At 48.6% G+C, this 16,500-nt stretch overlaps 1 protein-coding gene across 1 annotated transcript; it reads right to left on the bottom strand.

Annotated features, from left to right (window-relative positions):
- Positions 1-6,866: 6,866 nt before the first annotated feature.
- Positions 6,867-7,814, bottom strand: LOC102456448 (olfactory receptor 52M1-like). Its single transcript, XM_006117166.5, has one exon. The coding sequence runs from the start codon at positions 7,812-7,814 to the stop codon at positions 6,867-6,869; it is 948 nt and encodes a 315-aa protein (XP_006117228.5).
- Positions 7,815-16,500: the final 8,686 nt, after the last annotated feature.

Genomic DNA, 16,500 nt, shown 5'->3' with positions numbered 1-16,500 from the left:
CTACACTAGATGACTCTGTCAACTGAGCCATGTAGATTACCTTTGTAGACATAGGAAAATGAAGCGGCGATTTAAATAATCACCACTTCATTTAAATTAAAATGGCTGCCGCGCTGTGCCGATCAGCTGTTTGTCGGCACAGTGCGCTAGTCTGGACGCTCCACAGTCGACATCAAAGGCATTTGTCAAACTCCCCGGTAAACCTCATCCCACGAGGCATACCGGGGTGGTCGACAAATGCTTTTGATGTCAACCGTGGAGCATCCAGACTACAGCACTGTGCCGACAAACAGCTGATCGGCACAACTCGGCAGCCATTTTAATTTAAATTTTCCTATGTCTACAAAGGTAATCTACATGGCTCCTTCGATGGAGCCATGTAGCATAGACATACCCTTCATGTCTGCTTCTGGCTGAACAATTTTTTTTTAGACATCAGGCTTGGCAGTGCAGACACTTTATGACCGAGTTTGGGGTGCCTTGCCCACGTTGAAAAGTTCTTACAATTGTCCAGTAAGGGGCCTTAAAACCTCCATGCATCCAAGAAGGTTACAGGCCATTAAACAGACAAAGCTGTGAAATTTAGAAGGAGGAGGTGACCGTCTCTGTGCATGAACACACAGCTGGCTCCTGAGGTCTTTCCCCCGGGCCCTATTTCAAAGGCAGTTTTACCTCAGAGATGGTGAGAAAACTACAGGTTGCAGCCTGAGAATTTGGCCTTGTTCTGTACATCGACAAACACCCTTTATCCAGAAGGATCCCCCGTGCTACTGAAATGCAGCCACGTTAGGCCTGGCGCCCGTCAGCTTGGGCAGGAGGTAACCTTTTGGTTGCTGATGTTTGAGGATTCTGAACAGTTCCTGAAAGGGACCTGGGACATTTAATGGCTGAACAGAGCAGAAAGTGCCACAGACGAACTATCTATCCCATCACACCTACATAGCGCTGGATTTGCGGAGCCGTTCAGCGCCTCAGCTAAAGATGGTACCTGTGAATTCTGAGATGGCATTGACTTACCTGGGCGCCTCCCTCAGGTAGCCATGTCCCGCGTCTTTCTCAGCCCAGCATCTGCGGCAGCACCGCCCAGTGAGAAGTCACACAAGAGTGCATACATTTTATAGCATGTCTCTGTGCAGTCCCTGAGGGGTTTGCTTGCTCTCAGGCATAGCGGTATTTGGATCCAAAGAGGGCAGAGAGAAACCTCATCTGGGCTAATTATCCAGCTTTAGGAGTAAACAGCAATTAAGGGACCTTCCCAAAGGGAGCGGAGCACCCTGGGGTTCTGAGTTGATTCACAGAGAAGTTGTCTGCTCTCTGTTTTTGTGAATGTTTAATCATTATAGTTGCTCATTAAGAAAACCGGGGATGATGTCGAGGTCTCCACCACGTCTGCTACCTAGTGAATGCTCAAGATGGATGGCTAGGGAGGAGACAGATCCGGAGACAGACATGAGCATTTTCTGAGGAGAAGAATAATTCTCATCACTTGCCAAGTATCAGAGGGGTCGCCGTATTAGTCTGAATCTGCAAAAGCGGCGAGGAGTCCTGTGGCACCTTATAGACTAACTGAAGTGTAGGAGCATAAGCTTTCGTGCATGCATCTGACAAAAGTGGGTCTTTGCCCACGAAAGCTTATGCTCCCACACTTCAGTTAGTCTATAAGGCTGTGTCTAGACTACATGCCTCTGTCGGCAGAGGCATGTAGATTAGACAGATAGGCAAAGGCAAATGAAGCCGCGATTTAAATGATCGCGGCTTCATTTACATTTACATGGCTGCCGCACTGAGCCGACAAACAGCTGATCAGCTGTTTGTCGGCTCAGCGCGGCAGCCATGTAAATGTAAATGAAGCCACGATCATTTAAATCGCGGCTTCATTTGCCTTTGCTGAACAAACAAATCTACATGCCTCTGCCGACAGAGACATGTAGTTTAGACGTACCCGAAGATGCCACAGGATTCCCCGCCGCTCTCATCGCTTGGGACAATCATATTGTGCAGCTCCATTCGTGGCAAGATCCTCAATTCCCCTAGCAAGACAAAGATTCTAAGAACATATCCCTATTATACAGTGAGGTAAACTGACGCTTACATCACACAGAGAATGATTAGCACATGACAAAGCTCAAGAGTTGCCATTTCTCTGCCATAAAAATCCGTTATCTAGTTTTTCTACTTGGTATTCTTTGTGATAAGCTGCTCAGGTTGATTCTACATGATGGCTACGTCTACACTAGCATGATTTTCCGGAAATGCTTTTAACGGAAAAATTTTCCGTTAAAAGCATTTTTGGAAAAGCACGTCTAGATTGGCAGGATGCTTTTCTGCAAAAGCACTTTTTGCGGAAAAGCGTCTGTGGCCAATCTAGATGCGGTTTTCCGCAAAAAAGCCCTGATCGCCATTTTCGCGATCAGGGCTTTTTTGAGGAAAACAGTACTATGCTGTCTACACTGGTCCTTTTGCGCAAAAGTCTTTCAGAAAAAGACTTTTGCCCAAATGGGAGCAGCATAGTATTTCCGGAAAAGCACTGATGATTTTACAGGAGATCGTCAGTGCTTTTCCAGAAATTCAAGCGGCCAGTGTAGACAGCTGGCAAGGTTTTCCACAAAATCAGATGATTTTGCAGAAAAACTTACCAGTCTAGACACAGCCGATGTGTGTAAATTATCAGATTTTTGCTTTGGCAGTATCCATAGGCTGGACTCTGGCCCCTCTAGATTGATGTGAAAATGTGTCAGCATATTTCACACCGCCGGCCCTGCGCCCTCTCATTTCTTTCTATCCATCAACTCCAACAGGAGTAGGATGGGTAGGAGAATGGACATGAGCCATATAGCTCCCAGAACAACACATACCATAGCCAGGTTACACTTTCCTCTTCTTTGAGTACTTGCTCATGTCAGTTCCAATAGAGGTGAGGCAGGACCCTCCTTAGGATTTACGGGCCGACAGTGTGATTAGATTGATGCCCCTATGCCCGATGGGAGACAGGGTGGGTGGCAATTTTTGAGAGATGCGATTGTATAGTGTTCAGTAACGCACCAATGAAATATTTTCAAAGCAAGCTTTAAACTAAGGCCCTGTCGACTCCCCCACTATGTTCAGAAACTGACTTTTATATCCCTGGGGTTGGCAAATGCCTGTTGAATGGCTTCATTGGTATCAAAGAAATAATGAGGCTAGAAGAGACCTCAGGAGTCATTGAGTCCAGCCCCCTGCCTAAACCAGGACCAACCCAACTCAATCATCCCAGCCAGGGCTTTGTCAAGCCAGGACTTAAAAGCCCCCAGGGATGACGATTCCACCCCTCCCTAGGGAACCCAGCCCAGTGCTTCCCCACCCGCCTAGAGAAATAGTTTTTCCTGATATCCAAGCTAAACCTCCTACACTGCAACTTGAGACCATTGCTCCTTGTTCTGCCATGTGTCACCACTGAGAACAGCCTCTCTCCATCCTCTTTGGAACCTCCCTTCAGGAAGTTGAAGGCTGCTCTCAAATCCCCCCTCACTCTTCTCTTCTGCAGACTAAACAAGCCCAAATCCCTCAGCCCCTCCTCACAGGTCATGCACTTCAGCCCCCTCATCATTTTTGTTGCCTTCCATTGGACCTTCTCCAATGTGTCCACATCCTTTCAAAAGTGAGGGGCCCAGAACTGGACGCAGTACTCCAGATGTAGTCTCACCATTGCCACATAAAGGGGAATAATCACTTCTCTAGATCTGCTGTTAATACTCCCCACAATGTACCTTAATATTCTACCATTCACAGGTACTTCTGTTATATATATCTTGGGTTTTCTTACTTCCACTCTAAGGGTACGGCTACACTAGTCCCCTAGATCGATCTAGGGAGGCTAATGAGGGTGACCGAAAGTGAAATCAAGCCTGGGATTTAAATCTCCCACGCTTGATTTGCTTGTTCCCATCCGGTCACCATTTTAAAAATTGACTAGCCCGAAGTAACCACCCGTGTCTACAAGCAGCAGTGAAACAGGATTCTGATTTAAAGCCCTAACTTGAATTAGCTGGTATTCCTCCTGCAGTGAGTTTTACCAGCTAATTTGATTTAGGGGCTTTAAATCGGAATCCCGTTTCACTGCCGCATGTAGACGCGGGCAGTTACTTCGGGCTAGTCAATTGCAGGAACATGCAAATCAAGAGCTGGATATTTAAATCCCGGGCTTGATTTGCAATTTCGGTTGCTCTCATTAGCCTCCCTAGATCGATCACGGGGCTAGTGTAGACGTACCCTAACTCACGCTAATGACCCTATCTATTTTTGTTATTCTCTAAGGTGCCTCAGGACTTCGTGTTGTTTTTAAAGTTGCAGACTAACATAGCTACGCCTCTGAAACATGGTCTGATCATTACTGATCTGGGTGTGGGCAGGTGTCAGTTCATTAGCAGTCGGAAGCAGAGATTTCCCTCGGCCATGGTTTTCCGCTTTCTGTCTCTCTGATGGGACGTTCTTGCCCCGCTCTGGGCAACAGACATTTTGCCCTGCTCTGAGGGCTCACAAAAGGGTCATGACAAGGTATTGGCAAGTAGCTGAAGCAAAATGCAGGACAATGTAGCACTTTAAAGACTAACAAGATGGTTTATTAGATGATGAGCTTTCGTGGGCCAGACCCACTTCCTCAGATACCGGGCAGAAGAAATTATACCGCTTCAACCGAATGGTCTTCGGCCTCCATAGGATCCCAGCAATCTCTCTGCACCTGATGGACAGCCTTCTAAGTCCTCACATGGAGAATGCTGTAGCCTGCTTAGATAACATAATAATGGACAGCCACCACTGGGGGGGTCATTGATGCCAGGTAGCTGCTGTCATCAAGATGCGGAGATCACTGCCAACCCAAAGTGATGTTAGATTAGGTGGGAGGAAGCCATGCGCCTGGGATAGCCGGTGGGGTGAGGTCTCGCGTGCCACTCATCTGGAGAGTCCAAGCTCTGCAGGCCTGACCAGTTCCTACCGTGAGGGGAGAGGTGTGACCAGTTCTGGGCTTACCTGGCACAGCCCATGGCCGGCAGGCTGGTTAGGGAGTGTGAAGACACGTTCCAAGCTCTGCAGCAAGCCTTCATTGGGAACCCTGCTCTTCAGCCACCCTGTCTGTGACCGTGGGAAGTTTTTAAAACAGAAACCTCTAGAGGCAAGGGATTTTCCGGTCTGCACTCAAAGTACCAGAGTGAGGAACAACCTTGATAGGCCGTATGGAGTGTGTAGCATTCCAGACAGCGTGTGGTGCCAAGCAAGACAATGACCATCATTTTTAGTTGTCTCTTTAACAAGTTCCTCCTGTTTCTGAAGGACTGCAGCTCCACAGATGATGAAACACAGTAATCCACGCTGTGTCTACTACAAGCCAGAAGAGCAATGACAGTTCATGATCAGAGCACTGGTTCTGGGGTGGGGTGGGGAGGGTTAAGACTCCCAGTGTCTCATCTCAGCTCTGCCACCAACTCATTGGGTGGCTTTGGGTAGCACTGTACCATTGTGTGGCTCAGTCTGCCTATGAATGGGACATAACACAACCTAGAAACCTGGTTAAAGAGCATCTAGAAGTAGTGACAGATGCATTGCATGTATTAGACTCAGCTTCACTCTTCAGCTTCACACCTGGGCATTGGGGGCAATTGTTTCTCTCATTCCCTGTGCGCTACTAAGGCCCATCTGGTCTCTGACCAGCATCCCATCTTCCCTGGTAAGCAAGGGCCTATCGGTCCACCTCTCTGAGCTGTTGTTCACCTTCCATCAAATTGGCCCCTTTCCCTGCACCCGAGCCCTGGCTCAGGGCAGAGGTCTCCCAGCCCACACCTAGTGTGGGGACCCTGCCTGCTACAGGCCACAGCATGAAGGAACGAGAGAGACGTGAAAGTTACAAAAAGTGAGCCGCACAATAACTCTGCCCTCATGACTCTGTGGCTCAGTTGTAGGGCCTACAAGCTATAGGATGTACAGCCTCGCCTGCCTGCCTCACACCCTACTCCCCACCCTCAGCTTTGTTTATATGGCTTCCTGACGTCCTCTCCACCTCAGCAGAAATATTTGTGGATTCCTGGCTTCCTTCTCCATGCCTGAAGGGCCTGTCAGCACCACAGGGCTTGTCCTCCCTGCCCTCACTGCAGGCTCCTCGTTGGGCTGCAGCAGCTCCCAGAGGGAGCCCAGCAGTTGTGGGAGGGAGGTGGAGATGAACCAGTGAGCGACAAGGAAGGGGAGGAGAGGAGTGGAGTAAACCTTGGGGGATGGGCTTTAGCAGAATTGAATGACAGGGCAGGGCATTGAGAGAACAGGTAGAGCAAGGGATGGGGCCAAAGGGGCCTGTTACTAGCAGTAAAAAAAGGTGGAAACCTTCTATATTACTGAGCTGTACAGAGACCAGTTCCCCAGTTTGTCCTGCTGACATAGCACAGTAAGTCAGGGAACGTGTTTCGATGTCTCTCGGACTGTCCAGTAAATGACTCAGTGAGCAGAGCCAAGCTCCATGTCCTCAGCCAGCTCTTCCCAAAGCTAGATCTGGGTATGTCTACACTAGCTCCCTAGTTCGAACTTAAATTTAAATATCCCGGGCTTCATTTGCATGTTCCAGGGTGGGCGCCATTTTTAAATCCCCTTAGTTCGAACTGACTGCCCGAGGCTACACGCGGCAGTCAGAAATTAATCCAAACTAAGTCCTTAGTTCAGATTAACTGATACTCCTCCTACAATGAGGTGATCCCTTCTGACCTTTTGCCCGGGATCATGCAAATGAAGCCTAGGATATTTAAATCCTGGGCTTCATTTGCAAGTTCGAATGCCTACATTAGCCACCCTAGTTTGAACTAGGGCGCTAGTGTAGACATACCCTCTGAAAGCACCAGGAGAAAACTTTAGGTCCTTTTAGGAGTAAAGAGATGCAGCATCCTGTCCCGGATTTGCTTGGTTCTCACCCCGTAAATGACAGGGTTTAGCATGGGTGGCACCAAGAGGTAAATATTGGCAATGAGAATGTGGAAAGGTAGGGCCACGCTGTGACCGAACCGGTGCATGATGGAAGTGAAGACCATTGGGACATAAAATGTTAGGATGGCGCAGAGGTGGGAGCTGCAGGTCCCAAAAGTCTTGAGCCGGGCGTCCTTTGTGGGGAGGCTGAAGACGGCCCTGAGGATCTGGTTATAGGAAATGACAATAAAAATCACATCCAGTCCATGGACACTGAATAGCACAGAGAGGCCATAGTAATTACTGATGGTAATGTCAGCGCAGGCCAACTTCACCACGGCCATGTGCTCGCAGTATACATGGGAGATGATGTTGGTTCTGCAATATGGCCGCAGACTTGCGAAGATGGGATAGGGCATTACGAGGATGCTGCCACGAAGCATCATGGCCAGGCCAGTCTTGACCACCATGGTGTTTGTCAGGATGGTGGGATGTCTCAGGGGATCACAGATGGCCACGTAGCGATCATAAGCCATGGCCACGAAGATCCCAGACTCCATCACTGTGAAGCAGTGAATGAAGTACATCTGGGTGAGGCAGGCACTGAAATTAATCTCCCTGGAATTGAACCAGAAAATGCTCAGCATTTTGGGCAGGGTGGTTGTAGACAGGACGAGGTCGGTGACGGCCAGCATGCAGAGGAAATAGTACATGGGCTCATGGAGGCTCTGTTCCTTCTTCACAATGAAGAGGATGGTGAAGTTCCCCAAGATGGCGATGGCGTAGATGCCCGAGAATGGGATAGAGATCCAGACATGGGCCACCTCCAGGCCAGGAATGCCCAGCAGGATGAAGGTGGAGGGGTTGGTGAAGACAGTTTTGTTGAAATCTGACATGGAGGAAGTGAGACCAGATCCAACTCTGAGGCAGAACGATACCTTGTGTCTCTAGCACTTAGGGTGATGATCCCAGTAGAAATGCCTGGATGGGAAGAGAATGTTAATAGAAGACGCTCTACGCTGTTCTCACAAGCGAAGCAGATTGACTGTCACTTTAAACTGACATTTTCAGAATTTACACAAAATTAATTAAGAAAACCTGACCCTACAAATCCCATGTTCGATAGTGCTCCAGGAACCAATAACATCTTCGTGTTGCATGTGGGAAACATTCGTAATGTGGACATTGGTTATGCCTCATTGTTCCTTCATGTCAGGAGAGTCAGGTTAGAGTCATCATCCTGTAGAGCAGGGGGAGCAGGGGTGGGGAACCTAAGGCTCGGGGGCCAAATGTGGACACTGGTTTGCCTGGATCCTGCCCTGGGGGCTCTGGGCTCCTCCCCCTCCCACCCCTGCTACCTCCCGCCCAGCTGATTTTTCCAAAGTGGCCCCTGACCCAAAAAAGGTTCCCCACCCCTGGTATAGAAATTCACTTGGTGGCTTAAAAACAGAGCGAGCCAAGACCCCAAACTTTTGCCAACACATAGGCTGCGGAAAAACTCCCACCTAGATGAGACCCGAAAGGAATAATCCGGGCATCATCGTGAACAGCTGCCAGGAAATATCCCCTCATTGTGGTAGTGGTGAAAACCAGGACAAGGAAGGGGATGGAGAACAGGCTGCCCTGGGCATGTGCTCAGTTTTAGTCCCAGGACACAGGAAATCTAAAATGGAGCTGTGAGACAGACCATGACAAGAGGAGGGGGGCTTGCCATAGGTGTGAAGTCTGCGAAGGATATTTAGATAAAGAAATCACTCTACATAATGGACTCAAAACTGACCAAGCGACAGATCTCAGAAAGCCATCGTCAAAGGGGCCACTGTCGGGGAACGGGGCTGTTTCTAGGGGGCATTCTGCAGGGCTCAGTTCCAGGTCTGATGCCCTTTGATATTGTCCTAAATGATCTGAGAGGATGTAACTCACTGCAGATCAAATCTCTGGAAGACCCAAAGATTGGCAGAGTTTCTGTGTCCAGGCCCAGGCTCCACATTTGAAAAAAACTGTGCTGTAAAGTTGAAGATGGTGCAGAGAAGAGTGAGAAAAATGATCGGAAGCTGCAAACAATGCCTGACGGAGAGAAACATTTAAAGCGCTTCATCTATTTCTCTTAGAAGGACAATCAAGCAGAGATTTCCATGGGGAGGAAACCATGGATAACAATGGGCTCAAATGTAGCAGGGCCAGTCAGAGCATGGTCTAATGGCTGGACACTGGATTCAGACAAATTCCAAGCAGAAATAAGGGACAGATGTTTAGCCCTGAGGGTGATCGACCTTTGGAATCCACTGCAAAGGGACCTGGTGAATTCTCCAATTCCATGTGTATTCACTTTGTTGTGTTGCGTGTGTGATCCACGGTCCTCTAGTAACCCCGTATGTGCCTCAGTTTCCCAGGGCACTGCATTAATGCCTAGCTGGTGAAGGGGATTTCGGGTGTAAGTCTCACTGACTGATGCGACCCCACACCCTTTGTAACCTGAGCCCAGGAGGGTGTGTGGCCGGATGACAGCTTTTGCCATGGAATGAGAACAAAGGCAGAAGAGAGGGTTGGGCTGGGGGTGCTAGGCTTTGAGGAACTGGGCTGCAGGAGGAGGCAGAGCACTGAGCTCCCTCTCCTCAAGAAAGGCCACAGAAAGGCGGACAAGGCTAAACAACAGCACAGCGGATTTAGAAGAAATCTCCCCCAAAAAATTGCCTCCTGTAAGAATAGTAGGACAAAGGAAGAGATGCCTGGGGACGGTTCCCAAAGAAGGATGAATAGTCACCAGTCCTGCATGGTACAGCCACAGCAAATTGTGGTTCTATGGTTCTATGACGTAAAATTCAAGCCTTAGTCACACACACAAGTCAATGGGCTCAACAGCGGTGTAACTAGGGCTACGTTTAGACTACAAAGAAAAGTCAGGAAAAGATACGCAAACCGCAATTTGCGTATCTTTTCCCGCTTTTCTTTTGAAAGAGTCTTTCCCAAATTTGGTGCATCTACCCAGCGCCAAATTTTGGAAAAACCCACTCTTTTGAGCGATCCCTTCTTCCTCGTGCAATGATGTTTATGGGGATGGTGAAAGAAAATGTCCACTTTTCTGAATATTTTTTCGGCAAAGCAGACACGTTTCTTGGACCCGGCTTTGCTTTTCAGGGAAACCTTCGGTAGCCCGGAAAAGCGTTGCAGTCTAGACATAGCCTCGATGAAATGTAAGGGCCTGTGTTATAGAAGAGGCCTGCCTGTGTGATTTAATGATTCCTTCTGACCTTAAGCTCTGTGAATCGATTGCTAAAGACAGCAGACCCAACGTTTATTTTTGCCCATGTCTCACAGCACATGCACAAGGGAACATTCAATTACACTGAAAGTCTGGCTGTGCAAAATAGATTAAAAAAAAACTGTTCACCTAACCCATCTGTGGCCTGTGCCCTACCTTCGCACGGACATTACGGGAGGGAAGAGCTTAGCCGAGTGGGATTCAGAACTGGAGAAGCTATTGCAGGTGGTGCTGGGGGCATCACTGTCCGTTAACGCTGTGTGACCCCAGCGGTTGTGAGTCCTGGCACGTAGATGACGATAATTTTGCCAAACTTTCACCGCCTGTCTTCAAATGTCCCACACTGCTCATCTGCTTCTGGCTACACAGATTTTGAAAAGCCTCAGGCCTGACAGTGCGAACACCTCATCAATGAAGCTGGGAGAGACGATTTCTTATTTCTTGCTTATGTTGAGAAGTCCTTGAGGCTGTTTCGTGAGGGGCCTTAAAATCTCCCTGATTCCAAGCAGGTTAAAGTCAGGTAACAGAACCCCCAAATTAGCAGCCAATACCCTGAAATGCAAGGAGAGGAAGGGACAGTCTCTGCATTAACACACGACTAGCTCCTGAGGTCTTTCCTTGGGTCTTACTCCAAAGGAAGTTTTGCCTCGGGGGTTGTGCGCAAACTACGGACCACATCCTCCAAATTTGACTTTGCATTGTACATCTACTAATGACTTTGTATGGTACAGCTACTATCCTTGCATCCAGAGGGATTTCCTGTGCCACTGAAAGGCAGCCACCTTAGGAGTGGAGGGCATCAATCTATGCTGGAGGTGGGGCACTCAAAAGAGTAACATTTCTTTTAGTGACACTTGAACACATTTATCAGCAGTGGCAGAGGACCTGGGGACTGTGTCTAGACTGGCATGATTTTACGGAAATGCTTTTAACGGAAAAGTTTTCCATTAAAAGCATTTTCGGAACAGAGCGTCTAGATTGTCACGGACGCTTTTCCGCAAAAGCAATCTAGACGCACTTTTCCACAAAAAAGCCCCGATTGCCATTTTCGTGATCAGGGCTTTTTTGCAGAAAACAAATCTGAGCTGTCTACAATGGCCCTTTTGCGCAAAAGTTTTGCACAAAAGGACTTTTGCCTGAACAGGAGCAGCATAGTATTTCCGCAAGAACACTGACAATCTTACATGAGATGGTCAGTGCTTTTGCAGAAATTCAAGCGGCCAGTGTAGACAGCTGGCAAGTTTTTCCGGAAAAGTGGCTGATTTTCCGGAAAAAATGGACAGTTTAGACACAGCCGTCATGTTTTATGGCCATGCAGAGCTGAAAGAACCCCAGACTTACTGTATCTCCCATCACGCCTACGTAGCACTGGATTTGTCAAGCAGGGGAGCTCCTCAACAAGAGACAGGTACCTGTGAATACTGAGATGTATGTTTGTTCCCTGGGAATCCCCCTCAGGCAGCCACGTCCCGCACCTCTCTCCACCCAGCGTCTGCAGCAGCGTCCCGCGCCGAGAGCCGACACAGGGCTGTGCACTCTTTATAATATATCTCTGTGCAGTCCTTGAGGGTTTGCTCAGTGTCAGGGGGAGGAGTATCTAGATACAAAGAGGCTGGAGATAAGCTTGTCTGGGCTTCTGAGCTATTTATCCAGCTTTAGGAGTAAACAGCAATTAAGGCCCTTCCCAAAGGGAGCGGAGCACTCTGGGGCTCTGAGCGATTCACAGAGAAGTTGGCTGCTCTCTGTTTCTGTGAATGTTTAATCATTATAGTTGCTCATTAAGAAAACCAGGGATAATGCCGAGCTCTGCACAGGGTCTGCTACCTTGTGAATGCCCATGATGGATGGCAGATCTGGAGATGGATGACTGAGGGGAGACATGAGCACTTTCTGCAGGCAAGTGGAGCTGTCACGCTGGGACCACCAATCAGTAATTCTCACCAGTGGCTACCATCATATTGTGCAGCTCCTGGAAGGATCCTCAAAACCCCTAGCAAGGGAAAGATTCTATGGACAAATCCCCATTATACAGAGAAGTCAACTGTGGTCTAATCCAAACAGAGAATAACCAGCCTATGACCAAGCCCAAGAGTTGCCACGTCCCTGCCATAAAACCCATTACCTACCTTTCATAATTGGTACACTTGGAGATAAGATGCTCAGGTTGACTCCACTCGATGCGTGTGAGGGTATGTCTACACTGCAAAATTAATTTGAAATAACAGTCGTTACTTCGAATTCACTTTAATAGGGTATGTCTACACTACCCCGCTAGTTCGAACTAGCGGGGTAATGTATGCATACCGCACTTGCTAATGAAGCCCGGGATTTGAATTTCCCGGGCTTCATTAGCATAAGCGGGGAGCCGCCATTTTTAAATCCCCGCTGCTTCGAACCCCGTGCAGCGCGGCTACACGGGGCTCGAACTAGGTAGTTCGGACTAGGTTCCTATTCCGAACTACCGTTACTCCTCGTGAAACGAGGTGTACCGGTAGTTCGGAATAGGCACCCTAGTCGGAACTACCTAGTTCGAGCCCCGTGTAGCCGCGCTGCACGGGGTTCGAAGCAGCGGGGATTTAAAAATAGCGGCTCCCCGCTTATGCTAATGAAGCCTGGGAAATTCAAATCCCGGGCTTCATTAGCAAGTGCGGTATGCATACATTACCCCGCTAGTTCGAACTAGTGGGGTAGTGTAGACATACCCATAGTGTCTATACATGCAAACCGCTATTTCAAAATAGGTTTTGTGTGTACATGCGTTAATTAGAATTAGCTTAATTTGAATTTATTTCGAATTAAGTTAACTCAAATGAACACTGTCGTGTAGAAGTACCCTCAGTTATCAGAGATTTTTGCCTTGCCTGTATCCATAGGTTTGGCCGTGGTCCCCTCTGTTTTGACATGAACATGTGTCAGCATATTTCACACCACCGGCTCTGCACCCTCCCAGTTCCTTCTTTCCAGCCACCCCAAATGACAGCAGGAGGGTGGGTTAGAGAGGCAGGAGCGTCCTTACGACGTAAGGTGCCCTATACGGTTTGATTAGACTGGTGCCCCTACGCCTAATGGTAACAGTGGCGGGGGGGATGGACAGTTTTTTCGAGCTGTGATTTGATAAACTTCAGGAATGCACCAATGAAATATTATTAAAGCAAATTTTCAACTAAGATCCTGTCCACTAACACGGTAAATTCAGAAACGACACTCTATCCCTGGTTAGCACTTGCATGGCTCTTTCACAGGAACAGAGTCTGCTAATTGCTCTGGCAAGGTTTGTCACGGGTAGGCTACCTAGATCGTCCCCAGAAGAAGCAGAGCCCACAACGGCGAGTCGGGGTTCCTCCGATCCTGCAGCCCTGTAGCAGCAAGAACAGACTCCGCCAGCCAGTAGACTAGAGCGGGTTTGTTGCTTCTCCAGGATACAGCACAGCACAGACGTGATACGGAGGCCTGGAGGTTTTCCTCTGTAGCATGGGGCGCAGGTCACTTGCGGGAGGCTCTCTGCATCTTGGGGTCTTTAAAACATCATTTGAGGACTTCAGTATCTGAGATCTAGGTGAGAGGATTATTCTTGCAGTGGGCGGGTGAGATTCTGTGACCTCCTCTGTGCAGGGGGTCAGACTAGATGATTATAATGGTCCCTTCTGACCTTGAAGTCTATGGCTACGTCTACACTGGCACCCTTTTCCGGAAATGCTTAAAACGGAACAGTTTTCCGTTATAAGTATTTCCGGAAAAAGCACGTCTACATTGGCAGGATGCTTTTCCGGAAAAGCACTTTTTTCCGGAAAAGCGTCCATGGCCAATCTAGACACGCTTTTCCGCAAAAAAGCCCCGATCGTCATTTTCGCGATCGGGGCTTTTTTGTGGAAAACAAATCTGAGCTGTCTACACTGGCCCTTTTCTGGAACAGTTTTTTGGAAAAAGGACTTTTGCCCGAACAGGAGCAGCATAGTATTTCCGGAAAAGCGGCTGATTTCTTACAGTAGATCGTCAGTGCTTTTCCGGAAATTCAAGGGGCCAGTGTAGACAGCTGGCAAGTTATTCCGGAAAAGCGGCTGCTTTTCCAGAATAAGTGGCCAGTGTATAGACAGCCTATGAGTCTATGATGTGTCTACAGGAGAGTGGGCCAGGATGCCTCAGCCCCCTGGAGATGGAGTCCCTGGGCTCCTAGATTCCAGCCCCCTCCTTAGTCTGTTTCCTTCATGGTTCCAGCCCAAGACGCCTTGCTCCCAGACCCTGCCCCTAACCAGGTGTTCGTCTCCGCCTCCCTTCCTTTGTCTCTCCCCTGAGAAAGAGCCTTGTTATCTGGTGAGGCTGGTCCTAGTGTCTGGGCCAATCCACATATGGGTGAGACAATGGGAATCACACAGCACAGAGCAGGGGGAGCTCGGGTTACAACGCAGACAGCCCCCCACTACGTCACACCAGAGTCCTGGTTGAGGCCTCCTTGCCAGCTCACAGCAGTAATGGATGCAGGCTGTGACTCAAGAGGAAATTCTCTGAGCGGACACTGAGTGACCTTTCATCCTATCTGCCACCACAATGAACCACAGCTGACTTGCAAACCAGATGAGTTGTAGCAATGGGAAAGGACAGCTGCCCTCCTGGGCTACGTCTAGACGGCAAGCCTCTTTCGAAAGAGGCTTTTTCAAAAGATACTCTCGAAAAAGCCTGTTTCGAAAAAGAGCGTCTAGACTGCAAGCAGTACTTTCGAAAAAGCAAGCCGCTTTTTCGAAAGAAAGCACCGAGGCAGTCTGGATGCTCTCTTTCGAAAAAGCCCTGTTTGCATTCAAGAACGCCTTTTTTCGAAAGAGCACTTTCGAAAAAAGGCGTTCTTCCTCGTGAATGAGGTTTTCCGCCGTCGAAAGAAAAGCCTCATTCTTTCGATTTAATTTCGAAAGAACGCGGCTGTAGTCTAGACGCAGGTGAAGTTTTTTCGAAAAAAGGCTACTTTTTTCGAAAAAACCCTTGAGTCTCAACACAGCCCTGATGTGCAGAGGGTGAAATTAGGAAGTTTGTCCCGGCTGGGATGACACTTGTGAAACTCCTTGGAGCAGGGACGCTGGGTGTGGCTACAGCTGGACCTTGTCCCCAGAACATGCCATATAAGGTGGCTCCAAAGTCAGCACCTGATGTCAGAGACCCTGTGGACAGACCTTATTGCGCCCAGGAAAGATCCTTCCAAGACAAGAGAAAGGAACAGGAACCCAGAGGCTCAAAATGGGGACACCAAGTGGCTGTCGCTTTCCTTCTGTGTTATTTGATTGCAGACGCTTTCACAACTGTGTCACTTGCCCTGCACATGTGATTCCCCCAAAGCACTTCAGCTAATGGCTGTGTCAATTTCTTGCTTGAGTTTTATGTCATGGTGAGGCACGGAAGCTGTTTAAAGTTTTGTCCCACAGAAGAGAGACACTAGAAGAGGTCACACCACAAACACGGCCCAAGGTAAGAGCATACAGTGGAAAAGTGCCTACGCACGAAGAAACGAAAAATGAAATGCTTTATAAATAAGAGACTGTTCTCTCTGCAAGGCCTTTCCCCACTCTAGCACCTCAAGGGTATGTTTAGACTGCACTCCTCTGCCGGCAGAGGGACGCAGATTAGTCTGGGCAAAATTGCTATTGAAGGGGGGATTTAAATATCCCGCATTTCATTAGCAGAAAAATGGCCGCCGCTTTTTTTTTTGGCACAGAGCATTGTCGGAGAAAAGCGGTGGACTAGAGGCTGATCTATCGCTAAAGAAAGCCTTTTCCAGTACATCCCGTATGCCACGAAAGCTCATGATCCCATCGAGCGCAGGTGGTATTCTCTTCTATCCTTCCTGTCAAAGGTAGGGGCCCGGGCAGAGAGAGGTGCATCCTGGAGGTGAATGCCTGGCTGCGACGATGGTGTCGCCAGGAGGGATTCGGCTTCCTTGATCACGGGGTGCTCTTCCAGGAAGGACTGCTTGGCGGAGATGGAGTTCACCTTTCCAGGAGCGGGAAGGCCTTGTTTGGACACAGACTGGCTAACCTTGTGAGGAGGGCTTTAAACTAGGTTTGTCGGGGGCAGGTGAGCAAAGCCCACAGGTAAGTGCTGAATGTGCGGGACTGGGAGATGGGTTGGAAATGGGGGGGACTACGGCCTATAATGGCAAGGAGAAAGGAGGGTCAGGGCACAACAGGGAGGCAAGATCAAATCAGTATCTTAGATGCCTATATACAAATGCGAGAAGTATGGGTAATAAGCAGGAAGAACTGGAATTGCTAACCAATAAATACAACTATGATATCATTGGTATTACAGAAACCTGGTGGGATGGGACGCATGATTGG

This window comes from Pelodiscus sinensis, chromosome 1 (genome assembly GCF_052426305.1).
Source record: "Pelodiscus sinensis isolate ZL-2025 chromosome 1, ASM5242630v1, whole genome shotgun sequence".
Lineage (NCBI taxonomy): Eukaryota > Metazoa > Chordata > Testudines > Trionychidae > Pelodiscus > Pelodiscus sinensis.
This window is presented reverse-complemented; position numbering and strand designations above follow the sequence as displayed.

Coding starts and splice junctions, on each gene's coding strand:
- LOC102456448 (XM_006117166.5), bottom strand. CDS start 7,814: ATGTCAGATTTCAACAAAACTGTCTTCACCAACCCCTCCACCTTCATC.